At 41.0% G+C, this 24,693-nt stretch overlaps 1 protein-coding gene across 1 annotated transcript in view; it reads left to right on the top strand.

Moving 5' to 3' along the window:
- The window catches only part of DNAH5 (dynein axonemal heavy chain 5), a 247,805-nt gene that overhangs the window by 75,228 nt on the left and 147,884 nt on the right, over positions 1-24,693 (top strand). Inside the window, exons 31-35 of the mRNA XM_078004351.1 lie at positions 5,597-5,760; positions 10,573-10,729; positions 13,554-13,766; positions 14,457-14,681; positions 16,068-16,240. Coding sequence (XP_077860477.1) covers positions 5,597-5,760; positions 10,573-10,729; positions 13,554-13,766; positions 14,457-14,681; positions 16,068-16,240 — 932 coding nt within the window. The remainder of the gene's footprint in view (positions 1-5,596; positions 5,761-10,572; positions 10,730-13,553; positions 13,767-14,456; positions 14,682-16,067; positions 16,241-24,693) is intronic.

Raw genomic sequence — 24,693 nt, 5'->3', positions numbered from 1 at the left:
AGTTGACTTCATCGTGGTGGATAAGCTTTTCAATGTGCTTTTTGATTCAGTTTGCCTGTATTCTATTGAGGATTTTTGCATTGATGTTCATCAGAGATATTGGCCTGAAATTTTGTTTTTTTATTGTGTCTCTGCCAGGTTTTGGTATCAGGATGATGCTGGCCTCATAAAATGAGTTAGGGAGGAGTCCCTCTTTTTCTATTGTTTGGAGTAGTTCTAAGAGGAATGGTACCAGCTGCTCTTTGAACCTCTGGTAGAATTTCTAGAAGAAACTTATCCATTTCTTCTAGATTTTTCTAGTTTATTTGCGTAGAGGTGTTTATAGTATTCTCTGATGGTAGTTTGTATTTCTGTGGAATCAGTGGTGATATCCCCTTTATCATTTTTTATTGTGTCTATTTGATTCTTCTCCCTTTTCTTCTTTAGTAGTCTGGTTAGCAGTCTATCTGTTTTGTTGATCTTTTCAAAAAACCGGCTCCTGAATTCACTGATTTTTTTGAAGGGTTTTGCATGTCTCTATCTCCTTCAGTTCTGCTCTGATGTTAGTTATTTCTTGTCTTCTGCTAGCTTTTGGATTTGTTTGCTCTTCATTCTCTAGTTCTTTTAATTGTGATGTTAACGTGTTGATTTTAAATCTTTCCCACTTTCTCCCGTGGGCATTTAGTACTATAAATTTCCCTCTGAACAGTACTTTAGCTGTGTCCCAGAAATTCTCATATGCTGTGTCTTTGTTCTCATTGGTTTCAAAGAACTTATTTATTTCTTCCTTAATTTCGTTATTTACCCAGTAGTCATTCAGGAGCAGGTTGTTCAGTTTCCATGTAGTTGTGCGATTTTGAGTGAGTTTCTTAATCCTGAGTTCTAACTTGATTGCACTGTAGTCTGAGACTGTTTTCTATGATTTCTGTTCTTTTGCATTTGCTGAGGAGTGTTTTACTTCCAATTATGTGGTCGATATAAGAATAAGTATGATGCAGTGTTGAGAAGAATGTATATCCTGTTGATTTGGGGTGGAGAATTCTGTAGATGTCTATTAGGTCCGCTTGGTCCAGAGCTGAGTTCAAGTCCTGAATATCCTTGTTAATTATCTCATTCATCTGTCTAATATTGAGAGTGTGGTGTTAAAGTCTCCCACTGTTGAAGAGTATGGGTATTAAAATGTAAGATTTATGATGAAAATCTAAGTGGAGTGGCTCTTGTTAGTTTACTTTTCATATTGAGTGATGCATGAGGTAGGCGTTCAGAGTAATATTCTGCATCATAGTGAGAGAGAAGCATTTTTAATTTTACTTAAAAGTAAATTAAATGTAATTAAATTACTAGTGAATCATTTTACTAATTGTACTTTTATGCTATAAAATACAGTACATTTGAAAATTTTTAGACTATGTGTAAGCTTAATTTTGTAATTAAATATTTCTTTAACATGTTAAAAAAAAGGCTCCTACTATTATTGTGTGAGATTCTAAGTCTCTTTGTAGGTCTCTAAGAACTTGCTTTATGAACCTGGGTGCTCCTGTATCAGGTGCATATATATTTAGGATAGTTAGCTCTTCTCATTGCATTGATCCCTTTACCATTATGTAATGCCCTTCTTTGTCTTTTTTGATCCTTGTTGGTTTAAAGTCTGTTTTATCAGAGAGTAGGATTGCAACCCCTGCTTTTTTTTGCTTTCCGTTTGCTTGGTAAATATTCTTCCATCCCTTTATTCTGAGCCTGTGTGTGTCTTTGCATGTGAGATGGGTCTTCTCAATATAGCACACTGATTAATCTTGACTCTATTAAATTTGCCAGTCTGTGTCTTTTAATTGGGGCATTTAGCCCATTTACATTTAAGGTTAATATTGTTATGTATGAATTTGATCCTGTCATTATGATGCTAGCTAGTTATTTTGTCCATTAGTTGATGCAGTTTCTTCATAATATCAATGGTCTTTACATTTTGGTTTGTTTTTGCAGTGGCTGGTACTGGTTTTTCCTTTCCATATTTAGGGCTTCCTTCAGGAGCTCTTGTAGGGCAGGCCTATTGGCGACAAAATCCCTCATCACTTGCTTGTCTGTAAAGGATTTTATTTCTCCTTCGCTTATGAAGCTTAGTTTGGTTGGATATGAAATTCTGGGTTGAAAATTCTTTTAAGAATGTTGAATATTGGTCCCCATTCTCTTATGGCTTGTAGGGTTTTTGCAGAGAGATCTGCTGTTAATCTGATGGGCTTCCCTTTGTGGGTGACCCCACCTTTCTTTCTGGCTGCCTTTAACATTTTTTCCTTCATTTCAACCTTGGTGAATCTGACGATTATGTGTTTTGGGGTGGCTTTTCTTGAGGAGAATCTTCTTGGTGTTCTCTGCATTTCCTGAATTTGAATGTTGGCCTGTCTTGCTAGGTTGAGGACGTTCTCCTGGATAATATCCTGAAGAGTGTTTTTTAACGTAGATCCATTCTCCCCATCACTTTTAAGTACACCAATCAAACGTAGGTTTGATCTTTTCACATAGTCTCATATTTCTAGGAGGCTTTGTTCATTCCTTTTCATTATTTTTTCTCTAATCTTGTCTCCACGCTTTATTTCATTACGTTGATCTTCAGTCTCTGATATCCTTTCTTCTGCTTGATTGATTTGGGTATTGATACTTGTGTATGGTTCACAAAGTTCTTGTGCTGTGTTTTTCAGCTCCATCAGGTCGTTTATATTCTTCTCTAAATTGGTTATTCTAGTTAGCAATTTCTCTAACTTTTATAAAGGTCCTTAGCTTCCTTATGTTGGGTTAGAACATGCTCTTTTAGCTTGGAGGAGTTTGTTATCATCCACCTTCTGAAGCCTACTTCTGTCAATTCGTCAAACTCATTCTCTGTCCAGTTTTGTTCCCTTGCTGGTGAGGAGTTGTTTTCCTTTGGAGGAGAAGAGGCATTCTGGTTTTGGAATTTTCAGCCTTTTTGTGCTGGTTTTTCCTCATCTTCGTGGATTTATCTACCATTGGTTTTTGCTGTTGGTGACCTTCAGATGGAGTGTTTGTTTGGTTGTCCTTTTTGTTGATGTTGATGTTACTGCTTCCTGTTCATTAGTTTTTCTTCTAACAGACAGGCCCCTGTTCTCCAGGTCTCTGGAGTTTGCTGGGGGTCCAATTCAGACCCTGTTTGCCTGGGCATCACCAGCAGAGGCTGCAGAACAGCAAAGATTGCTGCCTACTCCTTCCTCTGGAAGCTTTGTCTCAGAGGGACAACTGCCAGATGCCAGCCGAAGCTCTCGTGTATGAGATGTCTGTTGGCCCCTGCTGGGAAGTGTCTCCTGTCAGGAAGCATGGGGTCAGGGGCCCACTTGAGGAGGCAGTCTGTCCCTTAGCAGAGCTCGAGCCCTGTGCTGGGAGATCTGCTGCTCTCTTCAGAGCTGGCAGGCAGGAACGTTTAAGTTTTCTGTAGCTGCACCCCACAGCTGCCCCTTCCCCCAGTTGCTCTGTCCCAGGGAGATGAGAGTTTTATCTATAAGCGCCTGACTGGGATTGCTGCCTTTTTTTCAGAGATGCCCTGCACAGAGAGGAGGAATCTAGAGAGGCAGTCTGGCTACAGCAGCTGTGTGGTGTTGTGGTGGGCTCTGCCCAGTCTGAACTTCTTTGTGACTTTGTTTACACTGTGAGGGAAAAACTACCTACTCAAGCCTCAGTAGTGGTGGACCCCCGTACCCCCACCAAGCTCAAGCATTCCAGGTTGACTTCAGACTGCTGTGCTGTCAGTGAGAATTTCAAGTCAGTGGATCTTATCTTGCTGGGTTCCATGGGGATGGCATCCACTGAGCAAGACCACTTGGCTCCCTGGCTTCAGCCCCCTTTCCAGGGGAGTGAACGGTTCTGCCTCACTGGCGTTTCAGGTGCCACTGGGGTATGAAAAAAATGGCTGGGTGTGATGGCTCACACCTGTAATCCCAGCACTTTGGGAGGCCAAGGCAGGTGGATTACCTGAGGTCGGGAGTTCGAGACCAGCCTGGCCAACATGGAGAAACTCCGTCTCTACTAAAAATACAAAATTAGCTGGGCGTGGTGGCACATGCCTGTAATCCCAGCTACTTGGGAGGTTGAGGCATGAGAATCGCTTGAACCCAGGAGGCGGAGGTTGCAGTGAGCCGAGATTGCACCATTGCACTCCAGCCTGGGCAAAAAGAGCAAAACTCCATGTAAAAAAAAAAATAAACAAAAAACAAAACTGCAGCTAGCTCAGTGTCTGCCCAAACGGCCACTCAGTTTTGTGCTTGAAACCCAGGGCCCTTGTGGTGTAGACACCCGAGGGAATCTCCCGGTCTGCGGATTGCGAAGACCATGGGAAAAGCGTAGTAACTGGGCCGGATAGCAGTGTCCCTCACGGCATGGTACCTCATGGTTTCCCTTGGCTGGGGTGGGGAGTTCCCCAAACCCTTGCACTTCCTGGATGAGGCAATGCCCCACCCTGCTTCTTCTTGTCCTCCGTGGGCTGCATCCACTATCTAACCAGTCCCGATGAGATGAGCCAGGTGCCTCAGTTGGAAATGCAGAAATCACCTGCCTTCTGCGTTGATCTCACTGGGAGCTGCAGAGTGGAGCTATTCCTATTTGGTCATCATGCCCAGGATTCCCATGTTTTTCTTTTTAATGAGTGAAGAAGAATCTAAAATTGGACTTAGAAATTTTTATGCAGAGTATTTAAGGTGCTAGGTGTAGTTTCTTCCTTTCATATTTGATAGTATATACTCATTGGTACATACAGAAAGCTTTAAAGAAGAAATTGAAAATTTGGGGCTGGGTGCAGTGGCTCATGCTTGTAATCCCAGCACTTTGGGAGGCTGAAGTGGGAAGACTGCTTGAGCCCAGGAGTTCAAGACCAGCCTAGCCAATTTGATGAAACCTCGTTTCTACAAAAAACATAAAACAAAAAAACAAACAACAACAACAACAAAAAACAATTAACTAGGCATGGTGGCACATGCCTGTAGTCCCAGATACTGGAGAGGCTGATGTAGGAGAATCACTTGAGCCCAGGAAATCAAGGCTGCAGTAAGCTGTGACTGAGCACCTGTACTCCAGCCTGGACAACAGAGTGAGACCCTGTCTTAAAAAAAAAAGAAGAAAACTTATATGATTCCTGCCCTCTCAAGATAATCTGTGCATTTGCCATTAAATTTTTTTACAATATTCCAGTTATACTGGAATTAATTTTGTATCTTTATTTTTGAATACTTTTTCTATATAAACAAACAATCCAGTGCTCAATATAGAAAATATACAAATAGGAAATGTACTTCATTTAGAGATAACCCCTGAAAAGAAAGATGTGTCCTTTCTTTTCATATTTTCTTGAATTGTATTATTACTTTTGTATTCATTTCTTGTTTTAACTTAACATAATGGGAGTCCCAAGGTTGAGCTAAGGATACTTACTTAATACAGGGGATGATACGGCACAGAAAGCCCAATACGAACTTCAATAAAATGTGTATGACATTTGGCGTATATTGCTTGGATATCTGGACCGTTAAAACTCTAGCCTCAACTGGAGGAATGTGAGATACTTTGTCTTTGAGATCACAGACGTGTCCAAATCTAAGTGTGCTTTGTTACCTTGTTCTCATAGGAAGCCAAGCGCTTTTCTAACATAGATAAATCTTGGGTGAAGATCATGACTCGGGCACATGAAGTGCCCAATGTAGTTCAGTGCTGTGTTGGAGATGAGACCCTGGGGCAGCTGTTACCGCACTTGCTGGACCAGTTGGAGATATGCCAGAAATCCCTTACTGGGTAAGTTCCCTGGCTCTTTGAAAGCTCTCAGTATCCTTGAGACAAAAGGATATAGGGAGACTAGATAGCATTAGCCAAATTTGTTTTCGTTTGCTAAGGCTTAATTCATGTATAAAGCTGTTGCACAGATGAAACTGATATTTTGAAGCCTTATGTTCTCATCAAACACTTGCTAGATTTGTCCTGATGTTGGACTCATGGGACTTAACGTTGCTTCCATCACTGGGATAAGACTGTATGAACATTCTCATACAGTGCCTGCTTTTAAAAATTAATACACCCGTTTTTCTGATATTCTTCTTGGATAAACATCTATAGAACCAACATATTTTATTATGCTCATTATATGAAACAGTGTTTAGTATATACATGCAATCAGGATTATATTAAAAAGTATCTAATATAATATCTATCTACACACACATTTATGCGTATGGAGGCTTGGTGAATTCCAAGAGTCATAAAGTTTTTTTGTTTGTTTTTTTTCCCTTGGTTAATCACAATACAATAATGTAAGTAGAAATATGTTACATAGTAATATGCTAAGTGTACATTGACAAGGAAGTTAAACTCAAGCACCTGAGCATTTAATTTAAATAATGATGTCTCCTTGGCCCACTCGGAGACAGTTATCTTTCCCCATGAATTCATCCTGAAGGCCTCATGACCTGTACTAGTGTCCTGTGAATAGCCAGCTTGTCCTGTGCACTGCAGGACTCAGCTCATCGAAGCCAGGCTGCCCTCGTAGTCACGGGTGATGGCTAAAATACTGGGCTTCAAATGGTGCTCTGGCAGCATCTCGATGAAATAGATAGTTTATTAAAGTTGAACAAAAAAAGTGACTATACTAAAAATGGAAAAAAGACCTGTATGGGGGTGCTTGTAAGCAATATGGATTACTTATTTATTCTTGGCTAACCAGAAAAAGTTTTGGGACGGCTGCTGAAAAATAACCATGCAATGAGAAAGTTAAGGTCAAAGGAAAAAAAGGGCTAATAAGCTCAAAGGGTAAAATTGGTGCAGAGAAAAACTACAAATGGACCTTAGATTAGAGAGCAAAGATCCTTGCTGGGGCCCAAGGTAAACGGTGACAAATGATAGGTTCATGAGATTCATAGAATAAAAGTTACTTGGGGAGACATTATGTTTTCTTGTCCTCAAATTGATAATTTGGACGAATTTCTATTGTGTATCCTTTTAAAAGGGAACCCAGAGCAGAATCTTCATCTACTTTCTTATCACAGCATGAATCAAACATGAGCCTCTCTAATGGAATGGCTTCTTCCAGGGAACTAAGGGAATGGAATCACTGCATACACTTTAATGAATCCTCCATGAATATCACTTTCATATCCATGTTGGTGGAAGGTATTGGGCAGCATAAGACGTGAGAGATGTAAACCCTGACAAGAATGCAGAGGACAGGCAGTCTGCACTGCTGGTTAAGGACAAATTCTTAGGCTTCAGCATATAGCTGGGGAGATGTGGAAGTTGGTGGACTTTTAGGAAAGTTGAGGAGTCTGAACAAAACCATGCTTACATGGATGCCCACCCCACTACCTTGAAGCTAGCGGTAGGGCCAAAGTTTTCTGTTGCAAATATTTGCACGTTTACTCTAATTTAGGTGATGGGTGTTTCAAAGGCCTGTGCTATAGAGCAGAGGTCCTCAAACCTTGGAACCAGTCCGTGGCCTGTTAGGAACAGGGCTGCACAGCAGAAGGTGAGTAGCAGGTGAGTGAGTGAAGGTTCATCTGTGTTTACAGCTGCTCCTCATCACTCTCAATATCACCTGAGCTCTGCCTCCTGTGAGATCAGCAGCAACATTACAGTCTCATAGTAGTGCAAACCCTATTGTGAACTGTGCATACACCCTATTGTGAACTGCACATGTGAGGGATCTAGGTTGCGCACTCCTTATGAAAATCTAATGCCTGATGATCTGTCACTGTTTCCCATCATCTCCAGATGGGACCATCTAGTTGCAGGAAAACAAGGTGAGGTCTCTCACTGACTCTACTTTATGGTGAGTTGTATAATTATTTTTACCATGTAATAATAATAGAAACATAAGTGCACAATAATAGAAGTAAAGTACACAGTAAATATATTGCACTTGGATCATCCTGAAACCACCCCAACCCCAGGTCTGTAGAAAAATTGAAAAATTGTCTTCCATGAAATTGGTCCCTGGTGGCACAAAGGTTGAGGATTGCTGCTATAGAGTTATCACTATACACCTAAAGAGGCTTTTTAAACACCATGGCTGTAGCCAACACCAATGTCAGTAAAGTACCCTTTAAATGTTCACTTTAAAGCAAAACCATTTGCAAGTAATTCTTCTAACATAAAGGTCTAGAAAAATGGAGTCTTAGGGATTAATTAGTTGATCTCCTTTATAAAATTATTAGATCAAGTCAAGTAACTGTTGAAGGACAAAAAGGTTGTTTTCTAATGATGGATGCTGCGCCATTCCATTTAGCCTAATAATTATTTAGCATGACCAAATGTGGTTCAGGCACCACTGACAGTTCTTAGATATAGACGCAGCATGAGTGCTATGTGCCTAACACCAGGATCAGGTCAGAGAAAATGAGGAAAGTGTTTCTGAAAGTTTCCCTGCTCTGGGCGTTCTTCAACATGGAAGGACTGAGGGGCAGGGATCACTAAAACATCATGCAGGTTCAGTCACCACTTGCTGAGGTACCATCTACTGGACTACCTACAGCTGAGTTTATTACTTTTCTCTCCCTCATCTTCCACCCACCACCACAGACAGACAGACAGACACACACACACACACGCGCACACACACACACACGTACACATGCACAACCCCCTCTCTGTTTTTTCTCTTTTTTTTTTTTGAGATGGGGTCTTGCTCTGTCACCCAGGCTGGAGTGCAATGGTGCAATCTCGGCCCACTGCAGTCTCCATCTCCCAGGTTCAAGTGATTCTCCCACCTTAGCCTCTCGAGTAGCTGGGATTACAGGGGCGCACCACCACACCCAGCTATTTTTTGCATTTTTTTTTTTCAGTAGACACGAGGTTTCACCATGTTGGCCAGGTTGGTCTCAAACTCCTGACCTCAGGTCATCCACCCACCTCAGCCTCCCAAAGTGCTGGGATTACAGGCGTGAGTCACTGCGCCTGGCCTATTTTTCTCTTTTTTATTCTTTCTTTTTACTATGACATATTGTACTCTATCACCCAACATTTGGGCATTATTTTATAACCACGCAGAGAAAATGTCTACTCTAAAATTGTTCACACTTTAAAAAAATTTTTATTTTATTTATTAAGTTTTTACTGAGCTTTCCCTTTTGATTCTGTTACCAAGAAGAGGTTATGAGCAACATTTGTAAGCCTTGTGTAAACATTTGAGAAATCGTATTTATCCAAAAATGACACCCTCCCAAGCTGTCGAGGATCAGCATGGACAGGAAGGGTCTTCACACAGATCAGATCGTAATTTGAGTTGGGGTCATCGGACTGTGTCCGTGAATATAAGGTATCTTCTCTATACCATCACAGGAGTTTGGCTGTCAACAACAAACACTGGGGTCTACTCGAGGGTGGAGGTGGCAGGAGGGTGAGGATTGGAAAACTACCTATCAGGTACTATGCTTATTACTCGGATGATGAAATAATCTGTATACCAACCTCCCGACATGCAGTTTACCTATATAACAAACCTGCGCATGTACCCCTGAACCTAAAATAAAAGTTGACACCAGGTGTGATGGCTCATGCCTGTAATCTCAGCACTTTGGGAGGTTGAGGCGGGTGGATCATTTGAAGTCACGAGTTCGAGACCAGCCTTGGCTAACATGGTGAAACCCCATCTCTACTAAAAAAAAAAAAGAAAGAAAAAAGAAAAAAAATTAGCCGAGCATGGTGGCACAAGCCTGTAGTTGCAGCCACTTCGGAGGCTGAAGCAGGAGAATCACTTGAACCCGGGAAGTGGAGGTTGCAGTGAGCCAAGGTCATGCCACTGCACTTCAGTGAAAGAGTGAGATTCTGTCTTAAATAAAAAAGTCGAAAAAGGGCTAAAATGAATAATAATACAAGTGATAAGGGAAGAGCAAAAATTAAAAAAGAAATTAAAACAGCTGGTAAAGTTTCAAAAAGAAGTACAATTAAAATAATCGTAACAAAATATGCTAGAAAATGAAGATAGAAAGCTATAGTTAAGAAAACAACAGAATACACATATCCGTAGCATCAGGAATGACCGTAACAGAAAGAAATACAGAAACAAAAGCCTGCCTGAAAGCAGCTCAGCGATCGGAACATCCAGTGAACTTTGGAAACTCCTGGAGGCAGAGACGAGCGCCACAGCTTTTCCACGGAGCTCGTCACAGCTGGGTTTTGCTTCTGCTTGGATGATGAATTCATTGGATTCTCTTTTAAGTCACAATTTCAAGTATTGTAGGGAGCCTTTAGATGACACAGTGCTGGGCTTGGAAACCCAAACACAAACCCAAAACCAAAACCTGCCTGGGTGTGTTTTTATCTTACTCTCTACCTAGAATGTACAAGATTTTCCAGACTGTGCAACAGGTGTACATTATACTTGTGAAAAAGGAGGGAATTCGGCCACCAATTTTGGGAAAAAATTATTTCTCCATCAGAATATGGAATGTTATTTGACAAAATTCTTAAAAAATTGAAAAATTGTTGAGAAGTCATGTGGGAAAATCAGAATGTTACAAGTCACACAATCTTCCCCCCTTTTCCCATCCAGCTTAATTTATTCTTTGAACGATGAGCTTTGTGTGGTTTTAAAGGTTTATGTTTTTCCTCTCCTCGCAGGTACTTGGAGAAAAAGCGGCTGTGCTTTCCTCGATTTTTCTTCGTCTCAGATCCTGCCCTTCTAGAGATTCTGGGGCAGGCATCGGACTCCCACACTATACAGGCCCATTTGCTGAACGTGTTTGACAACATTAAATCTGTCAAGTTCCATGACAAGGTTCGCCTAATTCTAATGGCAGGCCAACAGTCACCGTACCTTAGAACCTCAACTATCTTTAAGTAGCTCTTTGAAAACGGGTTTATAACAAGGGTTGCCTCGCTGTTCATTAGCTCTTGGCCAGTGACTAAAAAAAAATCTTGGGGCCCAATTTACCTTCAGAACTGTATAATTTCTTATTATCCAAAGTGTAGATTCAAATTAAAAAAATGCTAGTTTAAGATTAAGAATGCATTTTATGTAGCATTCATGGTTTTACACACAAAGTTAACTAGTCAGAAATCCAACAAGATAAAAAACCAGCTGTTCACAAAATAACGTCTTAACAGACTTGCCCTTATGATTTAATTGTTTTAATCTGGTTTCGGCATACTTTATTCAAATTTTTTTTTTTTACACTTCCATGTGTCTAGAATCATGAAGCTGCATGCGACTCACGATAGGTCATTTAACTTGATGGAGACCACACCTGCACAGCTGCCGAAATCTATTGTCTAATCCATCCCTCCACCCAAATTCCCTAGGAAAGTGACTCTTCTTGTTAGATATCGTATTCAGTTTCCCTCTGGTGCTTCATACAAAACCCTAGTAACATTCATTTCTTCATCCTAGCATGCAGTGTTACATTTATTGAGCAACTACCATGTTCCAGATGTCATGCTTAACGCTGGGAATACACTAGCCTTCCGTGAACTTGTGCTCGGGTCGGGGAGACAGGGAAGTAAACAAGTAGCCCTCAGAGTGCAGTTAGGGGGGTGTTAGAGCTATTCCATTCGAAGCAATGAAAAGCCACTTGTTAAGGTCAAGCTCCTTGCTATCTGCTAGACATGATGCTGGCCTGGGGTTCCCAGGAAGAATATATTGTGATCAACAGTGAAGTCAGTTTTATGTAGTATAACACTTCAGAGAAATTGGGCAATTAAATTGCTGATAATTTGGGACTTCAATGATTATTATTGTGCTCCATTAAGCACAAAGATCATGAGAATGCCCATCAGGGAGCCCTCACCTGGGTGTATGGGGGTGTCAGGGAAGGCTTTCTGCAGGAGAATGTAAATTTGCGCTGATGTTTTAAAGGTAAGTGGAATATAACCTTGCAGGTGAAGGGAAGTACGGTCAGGTCAGAAGAAGAGCATGTGCAAGGGAGTTCTGGGCGCCCTTAGGTGTGGGAAGCCTAGGATGTCAGCAGCGTGGCTGTGTGAGGGAGTGTATTCATTTCCTAGGGCTGCCGCGGCTTAAAACAACAGAAATGTATTCTCTCAAACTTCTGGAGGCTAGAGGTGACTGCATCTTAAATTGATCACATCTGCAAAGACGCTATTCGCAAATAATGTCACATTCACAGGTGTCAGGGCTTAGGACTTCAGTATATCTTTTTGAGAGTCACAATTGGGCCCACAACAGGGAGCCATGAGCAAAGAGTGAAGTGGGGATGGGCAAGATTCCAAAGGCCAAGCGCATCACATGATGGAATTCTGCTTCATCCCGAACATGATAAAAAGCCATGGGAGGCATTTAAGCAGGACAGTGACCTGATCTGTGTTTCAGAAACATTCTCTGGTGCAGTGTAGGAGGCGGAATGAAAGGGGGCAAGGAAATCGATGTAAGAAGCCATTGCAAAATCGGGATAAAAAAGGCTGAACAGCTGTAACAAGGCTTGGTTAGAGGGGACAGAGAGGAAGGAAAACAGGATGGATTTTAATGGTTCAAAAATCAGTGTTTCTTGTTGTTTTATTGGGTGTGTGGGTTGAAAGAAGGGACTTAATTCATCAGAAAAATCTTCCTGATGTTTTGCTTAAATCCTCTGCCACAGCACTAGGACATCATGGTCCAAGAGCAAAGCTTCTCACTGTCTCAAGTTGTATGGAAGATAATTTAAGTATCTTTCAGCATCTTATTTACCGTGTAGCTCCCTTTTGTTAGGTAAATGCCCACAGACTTTTAGCCTTTGTTCTTAGCAGTTGCTTCTTAAGATCGTGTTGCTTTTGTTTTTTGTTGCTCCTGCCATAAGGTTTCTACAGTCAGGGGCAGATTTTGTTTGTGTGGGTGCTAAATCTTGTAAAATTATAAATACAAATTCATATTCAAGACCTTGGAAACGGTCTGTGTAAGTGAGGGGCCCTGAAGCTGAAGCCCCATTAGCTTTTTGGTAGATCACTTCTGTCTACAGCTAAGGAGGACTTAGTATAACATTTTAGATTTTAGAAGCCTCATTTCATTTGGGAAACTTTAGAGATTTTAAAAATCATCATATTTGTATTAAATATTTCTTTTAGAAAATAAGTTTCCCCCCTTACAGTATAGTTTATTTAGAATTGATTTCCTTCTTTCTTTCTTTCTTTTTTGAGACGGAGTCTCACTGTTGTCCCCCAGCCTGGAGTGCAATGGCATGGTCTCGGTTCACTGCAACCTCTGCCTCCTGGGTTAAAGCGATTCTCCTGCCTCAGCCTCTCAAATAGCTGGGATTACAGGCACCCCACCACCATGCCCAGCTAATTTTTGTATTTTTAGTAGAGCCGGGTTTCACCATATTGCCCAGGCTGTTCTTGAACTCCGGACCTCGGGTGATCCACCTGGCACGGCCTCCCAAAGTGCTGGGATTACAGGTGTGAGCCACTGCGCCCAGCCTGAAATTGATCTTGTATTGGCTTTTAGATTCATGGCTTTTTTAAAAAAATTGTTTTTAAGTAGTTTATATTTGGCTTTTACAGTATTTTATAATCTGTAGCTTTACTTTCTATGGGAAGGACAAGTCAAAGTCAAGAATTAGTTTTTACTTTTTATATGACTATAGCTTTTTTTTGTTTGTTTGTTTCTAACATAGATCTATGATCGAATTCTGTCAATCTCCTCTCGAGAGGGTGAGACGATTGAATTGGATAAACCTGTCATGGCAGAGGGCAATGTAGAAGTTTGGCTTAATTCTCTTTTGGAAGAATCTCAGTCCTCATTGCATCTTGTGATTCGCCAGGCAGCTGCAAATATTCAAGAAACAGGTTTCCAACTAATTGAATTTCTTTCATCGTTCCCTGCTCAGGTCAGTGTATTGAAATTGGAAAGTATGTTTTGTAAAATAGTCATTTTAAATCTCAGACATTACCTATTGTAAGCTTCACAAACGGCTGTAATTTAACTCTAGACCAGTATTAAGATTTTCATAAGGACTCATTAAATATACTTAACCTTAAAGATTTTTAACTACAGATTATATGGTCATATATCTGTAGACTTAAATGTATATTTGGGTTATAGATATATTTGATGTATTGTCTTTAACTTAAAACAGTTTTCTTCCTACTCAATCTTTTGATGTAACAATGTACAAAAATCATGAAAATGTACTGATTGAACACTTTACTAAAAAAATGAAAAATAGATTTCAGCATTAAAATACAGGAAACAATGTTTTCTTCGTTACTGTGATTAATAAAAATTTGGTGAGCATCTGATCTGTCTCAACATTATGCTAGTTTGGGTAAAGCAAGTTTCAGACATTCTTTGCCTGCAGGCAACTTAAAATCTATCTAGGGAGAAATGTGACTTCAACACAAATGACTTAAAATGATAAGAAATAGAATTTCCATAGGTTATGAAAAAAGATATCAAAGTTGATGTAATCATGGCTTTACACTTGTGTAAGAATCACAACTATTGATCACGTTGTAATTCCTATTTAAATACATAAATACGCCATACAAATTCATAAAGCCTTTTTTATTTCCATAAGGTTGGATTATTAGGAATTCAGATGATATGGACACGGGATTCAGAAGAAGCCCTTAGAAATGCCAAGTTTGATAAAAAAATCATGCAGAAAACTAATGAGACTTTCCTGGAGCTACTCAATACACTGATAGACATCACCACGAGGGATCTGAGTTCCACGGAACGAGTGAAATATGAGACTCTGATTACTATTCATGTGCACCAAAGGGATATCTTTGATGACCTGGTAAATTCTTTATAAATGCTGTGGCATGTAGAGAAAAACAAATTCTAGACACTCTCTGTGTTTACCCGGTAGAACTAGTTTGATTGAATTCAAGGAAAAGATTAAATTCTGGCTAAGAATCATGTTCGTAATCAGAGTTTGTTTTTCAGTCTTAAAAAAAGCTTTCTTTTCAGTCTTAACTGAATGTAAATCATATTCTGATGATCTATGCTAAGATGTTATTGAGGCAATTAGACTTTATTAAAAATATTTTAACGTGATGATTTTTAATGTTAAAATTGTCATGTAGCTTCTGAAAAGCCTTCATACATCTTTTTTGCTTTTTACCTATTAATTGAAGATCACTACTTTCTTGCTATGAAAATTATTAGTACTATTGCTTAGTAGAGCTGTTTAGGACTTCCCTTAAGGCTTTCGAAAAATCACATTCTTAACAAGTTTTGCTACATTTTATGTCATTGATTGCAAATGGCCTTTCCTAATAGAGCTTCTGACATTCAGGTGTCCCACATTTTTGCTTTTAAAGAGAGAACAGGGTGGGAAAAGAGAGTTTTGTAGCTATAGAAAATGGGAAATAAAAAGAAGTGAAATTTGTCATCTACTGTAAAATACACTAGGTAAGAGGCAAAAAGCTCTTATTTTCATAATAATGTTCTGGATTTGTCTCACCACATTATGTAAAAAAGATTATGAAAGATTGGTCCTGATGTAATGGAAGTAAAGGTAGCACATTGAAGCTATTGTGTGCTAATCTCCTGCCTTAATAGTTAAGCACACTACTTGTCTCTGAGAAATGAAGGGCTCAGGCTAATTTTAGATTTCTTATTTGTCAAAGAAAATGATGAAAGTGGCTTAAAACTTTGGCTAAAAGATCTGGACAAAAGCATTGCCAGGCAATGGCCTGTCATTTAGATGTTAGAAATTTTGGCCCAATGTAATTCTTGGGAAAAATAATTACTGGATTAAAAAACCCCAACAATGTACTTTGTTATAGTCTTAAGAGATGTCTTTTTCCTAATGAGATTGTTTAGTTCTGTCTTCGTATGCCAAAACATACTTTTTTCATGGTTAGGACTATGGCATTAGGCATTTAAGGGTGAAATTTAAGAAATGAATATCTCATTATTAAAATGTGTAAAGCCACTTAAATTGGAGGGGCATAATTAGGGGTTTCTCTTGAGTTTTCTTACTCCCATGTCTTCCAAAGTTTCTTTTTTTACTCATCAATAGATGAATGGGTTGGCTGGTGATATAGTTGACACCTCTGAAATAGTTGGATTGTCTATGAGTTTCATTTATTTCACTTTATGATCTACATGAATGCTGATGTGTATATTTAATGAGTGATTCTCATCACAGCTCTAACATATACCTTTTGAATTTCAGTGTCATATGCATATCAAGAGTCCTATGGACTTTGAGTGGCTGAAACAGTGCAGATTTTACTTTAACGAAGATTCTGACAAGATGATGATTCACATCACAGATGTGGCTTTCATATACCAGAATGAATTTTTAGGCTGCACTGACAGGCTTGTCATAACTCCACTTACAGACAGGTGATGGAGCCCTTCTCCCCATCCCCTACCGTTTTTATTCTCTCGAGTTGCTCAGGGGATTTTTGCTTAAATTCTCTTAGGGTTTATAGGCTCTTTTATACTAAAACCTTTGAAATTTAGTATTTTTAGCTTTACACCTGTGTCTTCACAGGGGATTTAGGTTTGTGACTGACACTGACCTTGCTTCCTCTGCCTTCAGTCTTCTAGAGGCAGAGTTTAAATGTATAAACACTGTGTGGATGCACAATGGGCAGGAAAGGGAATTAATTGCTGTGTGTTGTCAGGTGCAAATCACAGTGGATCTTGGGGGGCTGCTTGAGTATCTGTTGTTCTTACTAAAAGACAATTAAGATTTTCTTTTTTTTTTAAGCAGGAAAGAAATCGAGTATCAGTGCAGGTAAAAGTGGGGAGAGACCACTGGCAAGGCCTCCAGAGTGTTAACTCTTCCCTTGGCCTGCTATTTATGAGTTGTATTAGTGACACCTGCCACTGCAACCTCCCTAGACTCAGTCTCCTCATTTGTAAGATGAGCTAAGCCAGCAGTCCCCAATCTGGCACCAGGGACTGGTTTCGTGGAAGACAATTTTTCTACGGACAAGGGGGTGGGTGATGGTTTCGGGATGATTCAAGTGCATTCCATTTATTGTGCACTTTATTTCTATTATTACATTGTAATAGATAATGAAATAATTATATAATTCACTATCATTTAGATTCACTGGGAGCCCTGAGTGTGTTTTTCTGCAACTGGATAGTCCCATTTGGAGGTGATGGGAGACAGTAACAGATCATCAGGCATTAGATTCTTGTAAGGAGCGAGCGACCTAGATCCCTCACACGCGTAGTTCACAATAGGGTTCATGTGCAGTTCACAATAAAGGCTGTGCTCCTATGAGAATCTAATACTGCCACTGATGCCACAGGAGGCAGAGCTCAGGCGGTAATGTGAGCCATGGGGAGTGGCTGTAAATACAGATGAAGCTTCTCTCACTTGCCCACCGCCCACCTCCTGCTGCGTGGCCCGGTTCCTAATGGGCCATGGACCAATACTCTATCCTCATTCAGCTCTAATACTGGTCTATGGCCTGGGGGTTGGGGACCCTTGAGCTATGTTGTCTCTAAGGGTGCTTGCAGGGCTAATATTCTGTGATTTGCTTAGTCTAATTTGAACTTTGTAGTATCAACTACGTTGTTTCTGCTTCAGGGATGCGCTGAATGCTCATTATGGTCAAACGGCTTGCATTAATCATTCCATATTGTATACATATAACATAACATTACATTGTGTCTGGTAATTATATACAATGATGATTTGTCCATTAAAAATAATGTTCATTTAAAAAGTAGGCCAGGCGCGGTGGCTCACGCTTGAAGTCCCAGCACTTTGGGAGGCCGAGGCAGGCGGCTCACAAGGTCAGGAGATGGGGACCATCCTGGCTAACACGGTGAAACCTCGTCTCTACTAAAAATACAAAAAATTAGCCAGGTGTGGTGGCGTGTGCCCATAGTCCTGGCTACTCGGGAGGCTGAGGTAGGAGAATCGGTTGAACCCAGGAGGTGGAGGTTGCAGTGAGGCAAGATCACACCACTGCACTCCAGCCTGGGTGACAGAGCAAAACTCAGTCTCAAAAAAAAAAAAAAAAGTAGAGTTCCCAAATACGAATTTCTTATAAAATGCTTATGTAGTTATTTTATGTCTCCTGCCTTTCAAGCCTCCAGCACTTCCTTGTCTTCCTCTCTCTCCACCGAAGGCCTTATTTCTTGACTTTTTTGAGAAGATAGAAGCGTTCATCTCCACCACCATGTGCATTAACCTGGGTGACTGTTCTCATGCAGCGGCTTTCTCTCCAGGTTCGCCGTCCAAAGCCAACGCCTCCACTGACCCCAGGATTTCCTCTCTGGAAGCATCATCCATTTTTGCTTTCTACTGAATCCTTTTCATCAACACACAAACCTGCTGTGATTGCTTCCACACAGCAAACCCTACCGTGATTGCCCCGGTTTCCTTCCCGCTCCATGCTCCCTTCAAAACCCCTCAAAAACACAGTTTCTCTCCACCTTGTTTTTCTTCAACTCACTTCACTCAGGCTCTCTGCTAATTTTCTATTGCTGCCCTAAAGAATTGCCACAAATTTAGAAGGCTGAACAACACGAATGTGTTCTTTTTGTAGTTCTGTCCATCAGAAGTCTGATGCAGGTCTCACGGGCTTATAATCAGGTGTCAGCAGGGCTGTGTTTCTTCCCGGAGACTGAGTTCTGTTTCCCGCTCTTCCAGGCTGTTGGCAGAATTCCTTTCCTCCTGGTTGGAGGACCCAGGTCCCCATTGTCTTAGGTCAGCTCAGGGCTGTTCCAGCGTCTGAAGGCCACTACGTTCCTTGATCCTGACTCCTTCCCTCATCTTCAAAGTCCGCAGTGGTGGGTCAGGTGCCTTCCATGCTTTGAATCCCCCCTCCTTCTTCTGTCTCGTGTCTCTGACCCACTCTTCTGCCTATCTCTTCTGCTTCTAAGGACTCATGAGATTAGGTTGAGTCCCCTTTATTATCCAACATAATCCCCCCTTCTCAAGGTCCTTAACATTAATGACATCTGCAAAGTCCCTTTAGCTGTGGAAGGTAAGATGTTTACGGGTTGCAGAGATTAGAACATGAGTATTTTAGGGAGACCATTATTTTGTCATACTTTCCCCATCACTGATAAAACAGCTCTCCTGAAAGTCACCCAGACCTGTTGCTAAATCCAGTGGTTTTTCCTGGATCTCGTCTTTCTTGAACAATCAGCTGCATGGGTGCTGTTGATCATTCTCTCCTTTTTGATACACTTTCATCACATGGCTTCCAGGACACTGCACTCACCTGGTTTCTCCTAATGGTCTGGTTGTCCTTTTGTACCTGTTCCTACTGGTTCCCCTTCATCTTTTTGACCTTTAAACATAGACCTGCCAGGCTCTTCTCTTCTCCACCTCTACTCATTCCTTAGGTGATCCCACATGACTTTAAAAACCCCAAACTCTGCCTCAAACCAGGGCTTCTCTCCTGAACTCCAGACACACATACCTATCTGCCTGTGTGACATGTCCATTGGATGCTTACAGGATATTTAACCTTAGCGTTAAATCAGCCTCACAAAAGTGTCCTCCTGTCTTCATCTTCATTTTAGCAAGTGGCCATTCCATTTTATCAGAGTGGTGGGGGGAAGTGTGATAGTCAGAATAATGCCCCCACAAAAGATGTCCATGTCCGAACCCCTAAAGCCCGTGAATACATCACCTTCCCAGAGTGCAATCCAGCACTCCCTGGAGTAAGCTGGAAGCCCTTCCTTCGCTCTCACCTCATTTTCCAATAATCTACCATCAATTTGGTCAGTACTACTTTCAGGTTCCTTCTCGAATGTGATGACAATTTTCACCCCTTTGCCTTATGACGGCTCCGATGCCTGGAGGAACACCAGAGTCCTTTGTCTTGCGCTGATTAGATAAACGCCGTGGACACACGTGCAGTGGTTTCAAGGAGTGGAAAGTTTAATGGGCAAGAAAAAAGGAAAAACCTCCCCGGTACAGAGACAGAGAAGGGGTGCTTGGAGCGGAGAGACAAAAACCATGTAAACGGGAAAATGGTCGGTTATTTTAGGAGGTTAGAGGAGGCGGTGTCTGATTTGCACAGGGCTTAGGGTATTGGTTTGACCAGGTGTGTCATTCATGTAGCCCTCGAGAAAACTGGCCCTCCCACCCCAGTCTTTTAATATGCAAATGCAGGTCGCCATGATTCCTGCACACGTGGAGTTATCTGGAGGCAGCCATGATGCTTGGCGCACATGGTGACAAGGAGAAGAGGGTGGGAATTGACATGCTGGATGGACCCAGTTTCTAATCACCAGCATTTGCATTTCAAAGCTTGCCGGCCTGGCTCTTTAAGCCGCTTTTCTGTTAGAAAAGAAATGTTTCGGGAGATGCTTTTATTAAAAGAAAAAAACCTTACCGAGGACTCCTTTTAACCCTCTCTATCTGCCTACAATTATTCTTATATCATTACTACTCTTTTTTTTTTTTTTTCTTCTGAGAAGAAGTCTCACTCTGTCGCCCAGCCTGGAGCACAGTGGTGCAATCTCCGCTCACCGCATCCTCCTGGGTTCAAGTGATTCTCCTGCCTTAGTCTCCTGAGTAGCTGGGACTACAGGCGCAAGCCACCATGCCTGGCTAATTTTTGTGTTTTTAGTAGAGACAGGGTTTCACCGTGTTGGCCAGGGTGTTCTTGAACTCCTAACCTCAGGTGATCTGCCCTCCTCGGCCTCCCAAAGTGCTGGGATTACAGGAATCATGCTACTTTTATCCAGACGACCATAGTCTCTGACCTGGATCCTTCTGATAATGTTTTAACTGGCTTTCCTGCCTCTATGGTTGTCCCTGTACAGTCTGTTCTCAGTTCAGACACCAGAATGTAAGTCAGATCCTTTGCCCCAAAACTTCTCCCATGGTTCCATCTCATGCAAAGTAAAAGCCAACGTCCTCACGTGGGCCTGTGAGGCCTGGTACAATCTGGCCTCTGCTACTTCTCTGCTTCTCTATCCTCATTCAGCTCGGGCCACCTGCTCGAGCTGTGGCACCTGTACCAGCTGTGGCACAGTCCTGCCTCAGGGCCCTTGCACTTGTTACACACTTAGCCTGGAACCCTTTTCCTTAATAGTGGCATATTTTGCTTCCTTCTTCCTTCAGGCCTCTGCTAGAGAGTCACCTCAGAGGGTCTCCCGACCTCCCACAATCTCCAAATCCCATAACCCTCTTACCCAGCTTGATTTTCCCTGTTTCTTATTTTTAAATAATCTTTTATTTTTATTATTTTTTTAGAATGAAAGATCCTTGGTGCATGAGTTTCATGTGATGTGTTTGCTAGAATTGTTCTGTCACATAACAGATGCTAAATAAATGGTTCTTGAATAAATGAAAGAAGTGATTATTTCCAAAATTGCATCTTAATGGTGAAAAATGTAAATGGTACAGAAGAACATGAAGTAGAATGTGTGGGAGGGAAAACTTTTCTATTTTTCAAAATGATCAACAGTTTATTTTCTATCCCTCTGAAAACTGTGGATGCTTAGATATCAAAATCCTTTCTCAGTTTCACATATAGGTATCATAGTTTACAGTCTTTTCTGCAACTTGATTCTTCCACTGTGTTCATTATCTTGTATATCTTTTGATGTCAAAAAACCTGAGAACTTTGAAAGCAAAATAAGGATTTTTAAATATGTAAGTGAAGGGATTCTGAAGTTTGTCTGTTTCACCCTAAATGCCCACTTGTTTATTTTTCTTTAACTAACTTGATTGTTTGGGAAGTGAGTTATTAATTTTCGATAGTAACTGAGATTCCACTGCAAGATTTGCTTCCCTTTTGCAAGGGAAAACTCCTCGTTGAAATTAATACTTTAAAAAAGTCAAATGTTGGAGGCACTGACATGTTATCATCCCTTCACTGACTGACGTGAATTTAACAGCTGTGGCAGCTCCATGGATTCGGGGAAGCTCAATGCCATGTGGGCAGAGTTGCAGACATTTCAGATGATAAAATAGCTATTATAATGTGATAACATACAGTGCTTTTCTCCAAAACTCATAGTGTTTTTAATGAAGACTAGAATTGTCTTGACTACTGCTGTCACTTAAGCAGAGGGCAGAGGAAATTGAGGGCTGATGGAGACATCTTATCTGCTTGATAAGAAATGTAGACAAGACTTGTACCTTTCTCTGACATTCCCACAGCTTCTGTGAGTTTTGAGTGTTGACTGCTCAGCTCTGTCCCTAGCAGCTGTGTAGTCTTGGGCAAGACACCTAATCTCCCTGATTGCCTTGTTTTGGAATCATTGCATGGACTAGAGGCAACATAAGTACCCATCACAGGGCGTGACACAGCAAATGTTTGTTATTATTATTATTCTTGCTATCACTGTTGCTTGTCAAAACTGCTGATAACACTTTAAAAAAAATTTTTGGGAAGGAGTCTCACTCACTCTGTTGCCCAGGCTGGAGTGTAGTGGTGTGATCTTGGCTCACTGCAACCTCTGCCTCCTGGGTTCAAGCGATTCTCCTGCCTCAGCCTCCCGAGTAGCTTGGATTACAGGCCTGTGCTGCCACACCCAGCTAATTTTTGTATTTTTAGTAGAGATGGAATTTCACCGTGTTGGCCAGGCTGGTCTTGAGCTCCTCACCTTGTGATTCGCCTGCCTTGGCCTCCCAAAGTGCTGGGATTACAGGCATAAGCCACTGCGCCTGGCCTATGATAACACATTCTTTAGCAACCTTTTCTTTGGTTTCTCCTTAAGCATGTCCTATAATCAAAGAGTCTGTAACTAAACCAAGTTCTCAAGGAACAAATATACCCTGCTGACGCATTTACCGTTGTTTCTTAGGAAACTTTTCAGCAGTTTAGAACCAATAGGAGTTGAAACCACTTCTGGTTTACCTGTGACAAAACGCACCGACAGTGCTATGGATACTTAAGACGAATGCTGGTGATAGATTTGGTTAGTTCGAGTGATAATGAGCCCTGGGTCACGGGGTCAGTCGCTTTTCATTTGGCATCAGGGTCACATTCTGCATCTCTAATTCCTGTAGCTGTTGGGACAGGAGGGACCAGATAAGAATGTATGGCTGGATCAGTGCAAGCCATTTATTCAACAGATGTTGTTCATATAGTACAAGGTGCCAGGGATAAGGCAAGTAGTTGAGGGTACAAGTGTGAACCAGACCTAGTTCCTGACCGCAGAGGGTTTATAGCAGTTTAACTGGAAGGTAGAAAACTAAAATGGAGTTGACCACAGGCAACTTAAACACGTAAAGTTCAAACCCTGTTCATGAATGGAAACGGTTTTGAAAATAGCCGATAGACTAGAAAGGAAAGCAGAGAAGGGAGGCAAGAAGGGAGGTACACCCACATATAGAATTCTCTAGACACACAGGGAGATGCTCTGACAGATCCATGCTTGTCACCGACAGGCAGTTTGGGTGCCAGTGTAGAAGTGCGTCTGAAGGCCCACCTAGCTGAGTCAGGGAGAAGTCTCCAGGCATGCCCACCTGCTTTTCATGTAAATAGGATTGATCTGTTTGAAGCAACTTGCTACTTCTTCAGTTTATGAATCCAGTCATCTCAGTTGTAACAAGGGTCTGCATAACAGAGCAGCTGAGTGATCAGAGTTGATGGACATGGATTCCCTTTTTATGTGTTTGGTATTTTATTTAATCTTTTTTTTTCCAGGTTTTAATTTTTAAGTTCGGGGGTACACGTGCAGGTTTGTTACATAGGTAAACTTGTGTCATGGAGGTTTGTTGTATAGTTTATTTCATCGCCCAGGTATCAAGCCTAGTGCCCATTAGTTATTTTTCTTTCCCGGATAGGGTGGGCTTGTCTCAGAGCTGGAAAGTGAGAGGACTTGGCTTGTCTCAGTTCTCCTGCCGCAGTCCTGAGAAAAGTCAGTCAATCTCTGTGAGCCTTTTTCGTCCTCTCTGTACAATGGGGGAAAGGAACAGTAGCCTCCTTCTAGGGTTCTCTGGGGATGAAACTAGATGATGTATGTGGATCACACTGTGGTGTCTATTGTTGTTACAGACTCTGCTCTGGAAGCATGGCAAAAATGCAACAGGAGAAATCAGACCTTGGGTTAAAAGGCAGACTCAAAGTGAGAGCAGGCATCCTCTTGATTTCATGCCTGGGTCTTCTCCTCTGTATCCAGGCTCTGCATACGTTAAGGACTGAGTCATTTACTTGCCTTTATAGCACTCATTTCCAATAACATTGAGAACCTGGAACCACCCCCAGCTGTTGCACTCAGTGTTCATTTCCACTGCTCAAGCTGGATAGTCACTTCATTTCCTTGGAAATCTTTTTCAAGTCAGATGAATGCTTTATAGTTTGGCCATAAGAAAACACTACATAGCACCACTTTATAATTTGTCTCCTTTGGTAACACCAGGTGGTGCTGGCAAACAAGTAATTCATCTGCAAGCTATCAGGTGAAAAATTTTCATTTGCAGGCATTCTTGTATTCTCTCACCAATCTTTTATTTGTTAATCTCATATAGTAAGATGCAATTGAAAGCATGTGCAAGTTTAGTAGTTACTCACAGAAATAGATTCAAGATGTGATTATTTAGCAATGTGTGTTTTAAATCCCAGCTACATCAAATGGCCAACTCTTAGATTCAAAAGGGATTAATCTATTTAAAAGGATCCCGATCTGTTTCACAGAAATATATGTATATTTATATATACATATTTATATATATTTATATATACATATTTTTATATATATTTATATATACATATTTATATATATACTTTTTTTAGATGGGGATAGATCTCTGCAAAAGTGTTGCCAAATACATTTTGGAAATGCAATGTATTATTTTTATACCTGGAGATTCTCTCTGTATATTATGATAAGAAAGCCTGAAAAATTCATCAGTA

The sequence above is a fragment of the Macaca mulatta genome, chromosome 6, assembly GCF_049350105.2.
Source record: "Macaca mulatta isolate MMU2019108-1 chromosome 6, T2T-MMU8v2.0, whole genome shotgun sequence".
NCBI classification, from domain to species: Eukaryota; Metazoa; Chordata; class Mammalia; order Primates; family Cercopithecidae; genus Macaca; species Macaca mulatta.
This window is presented reverse-complemented; position numbering and strand designations above follow the sequence as displayed.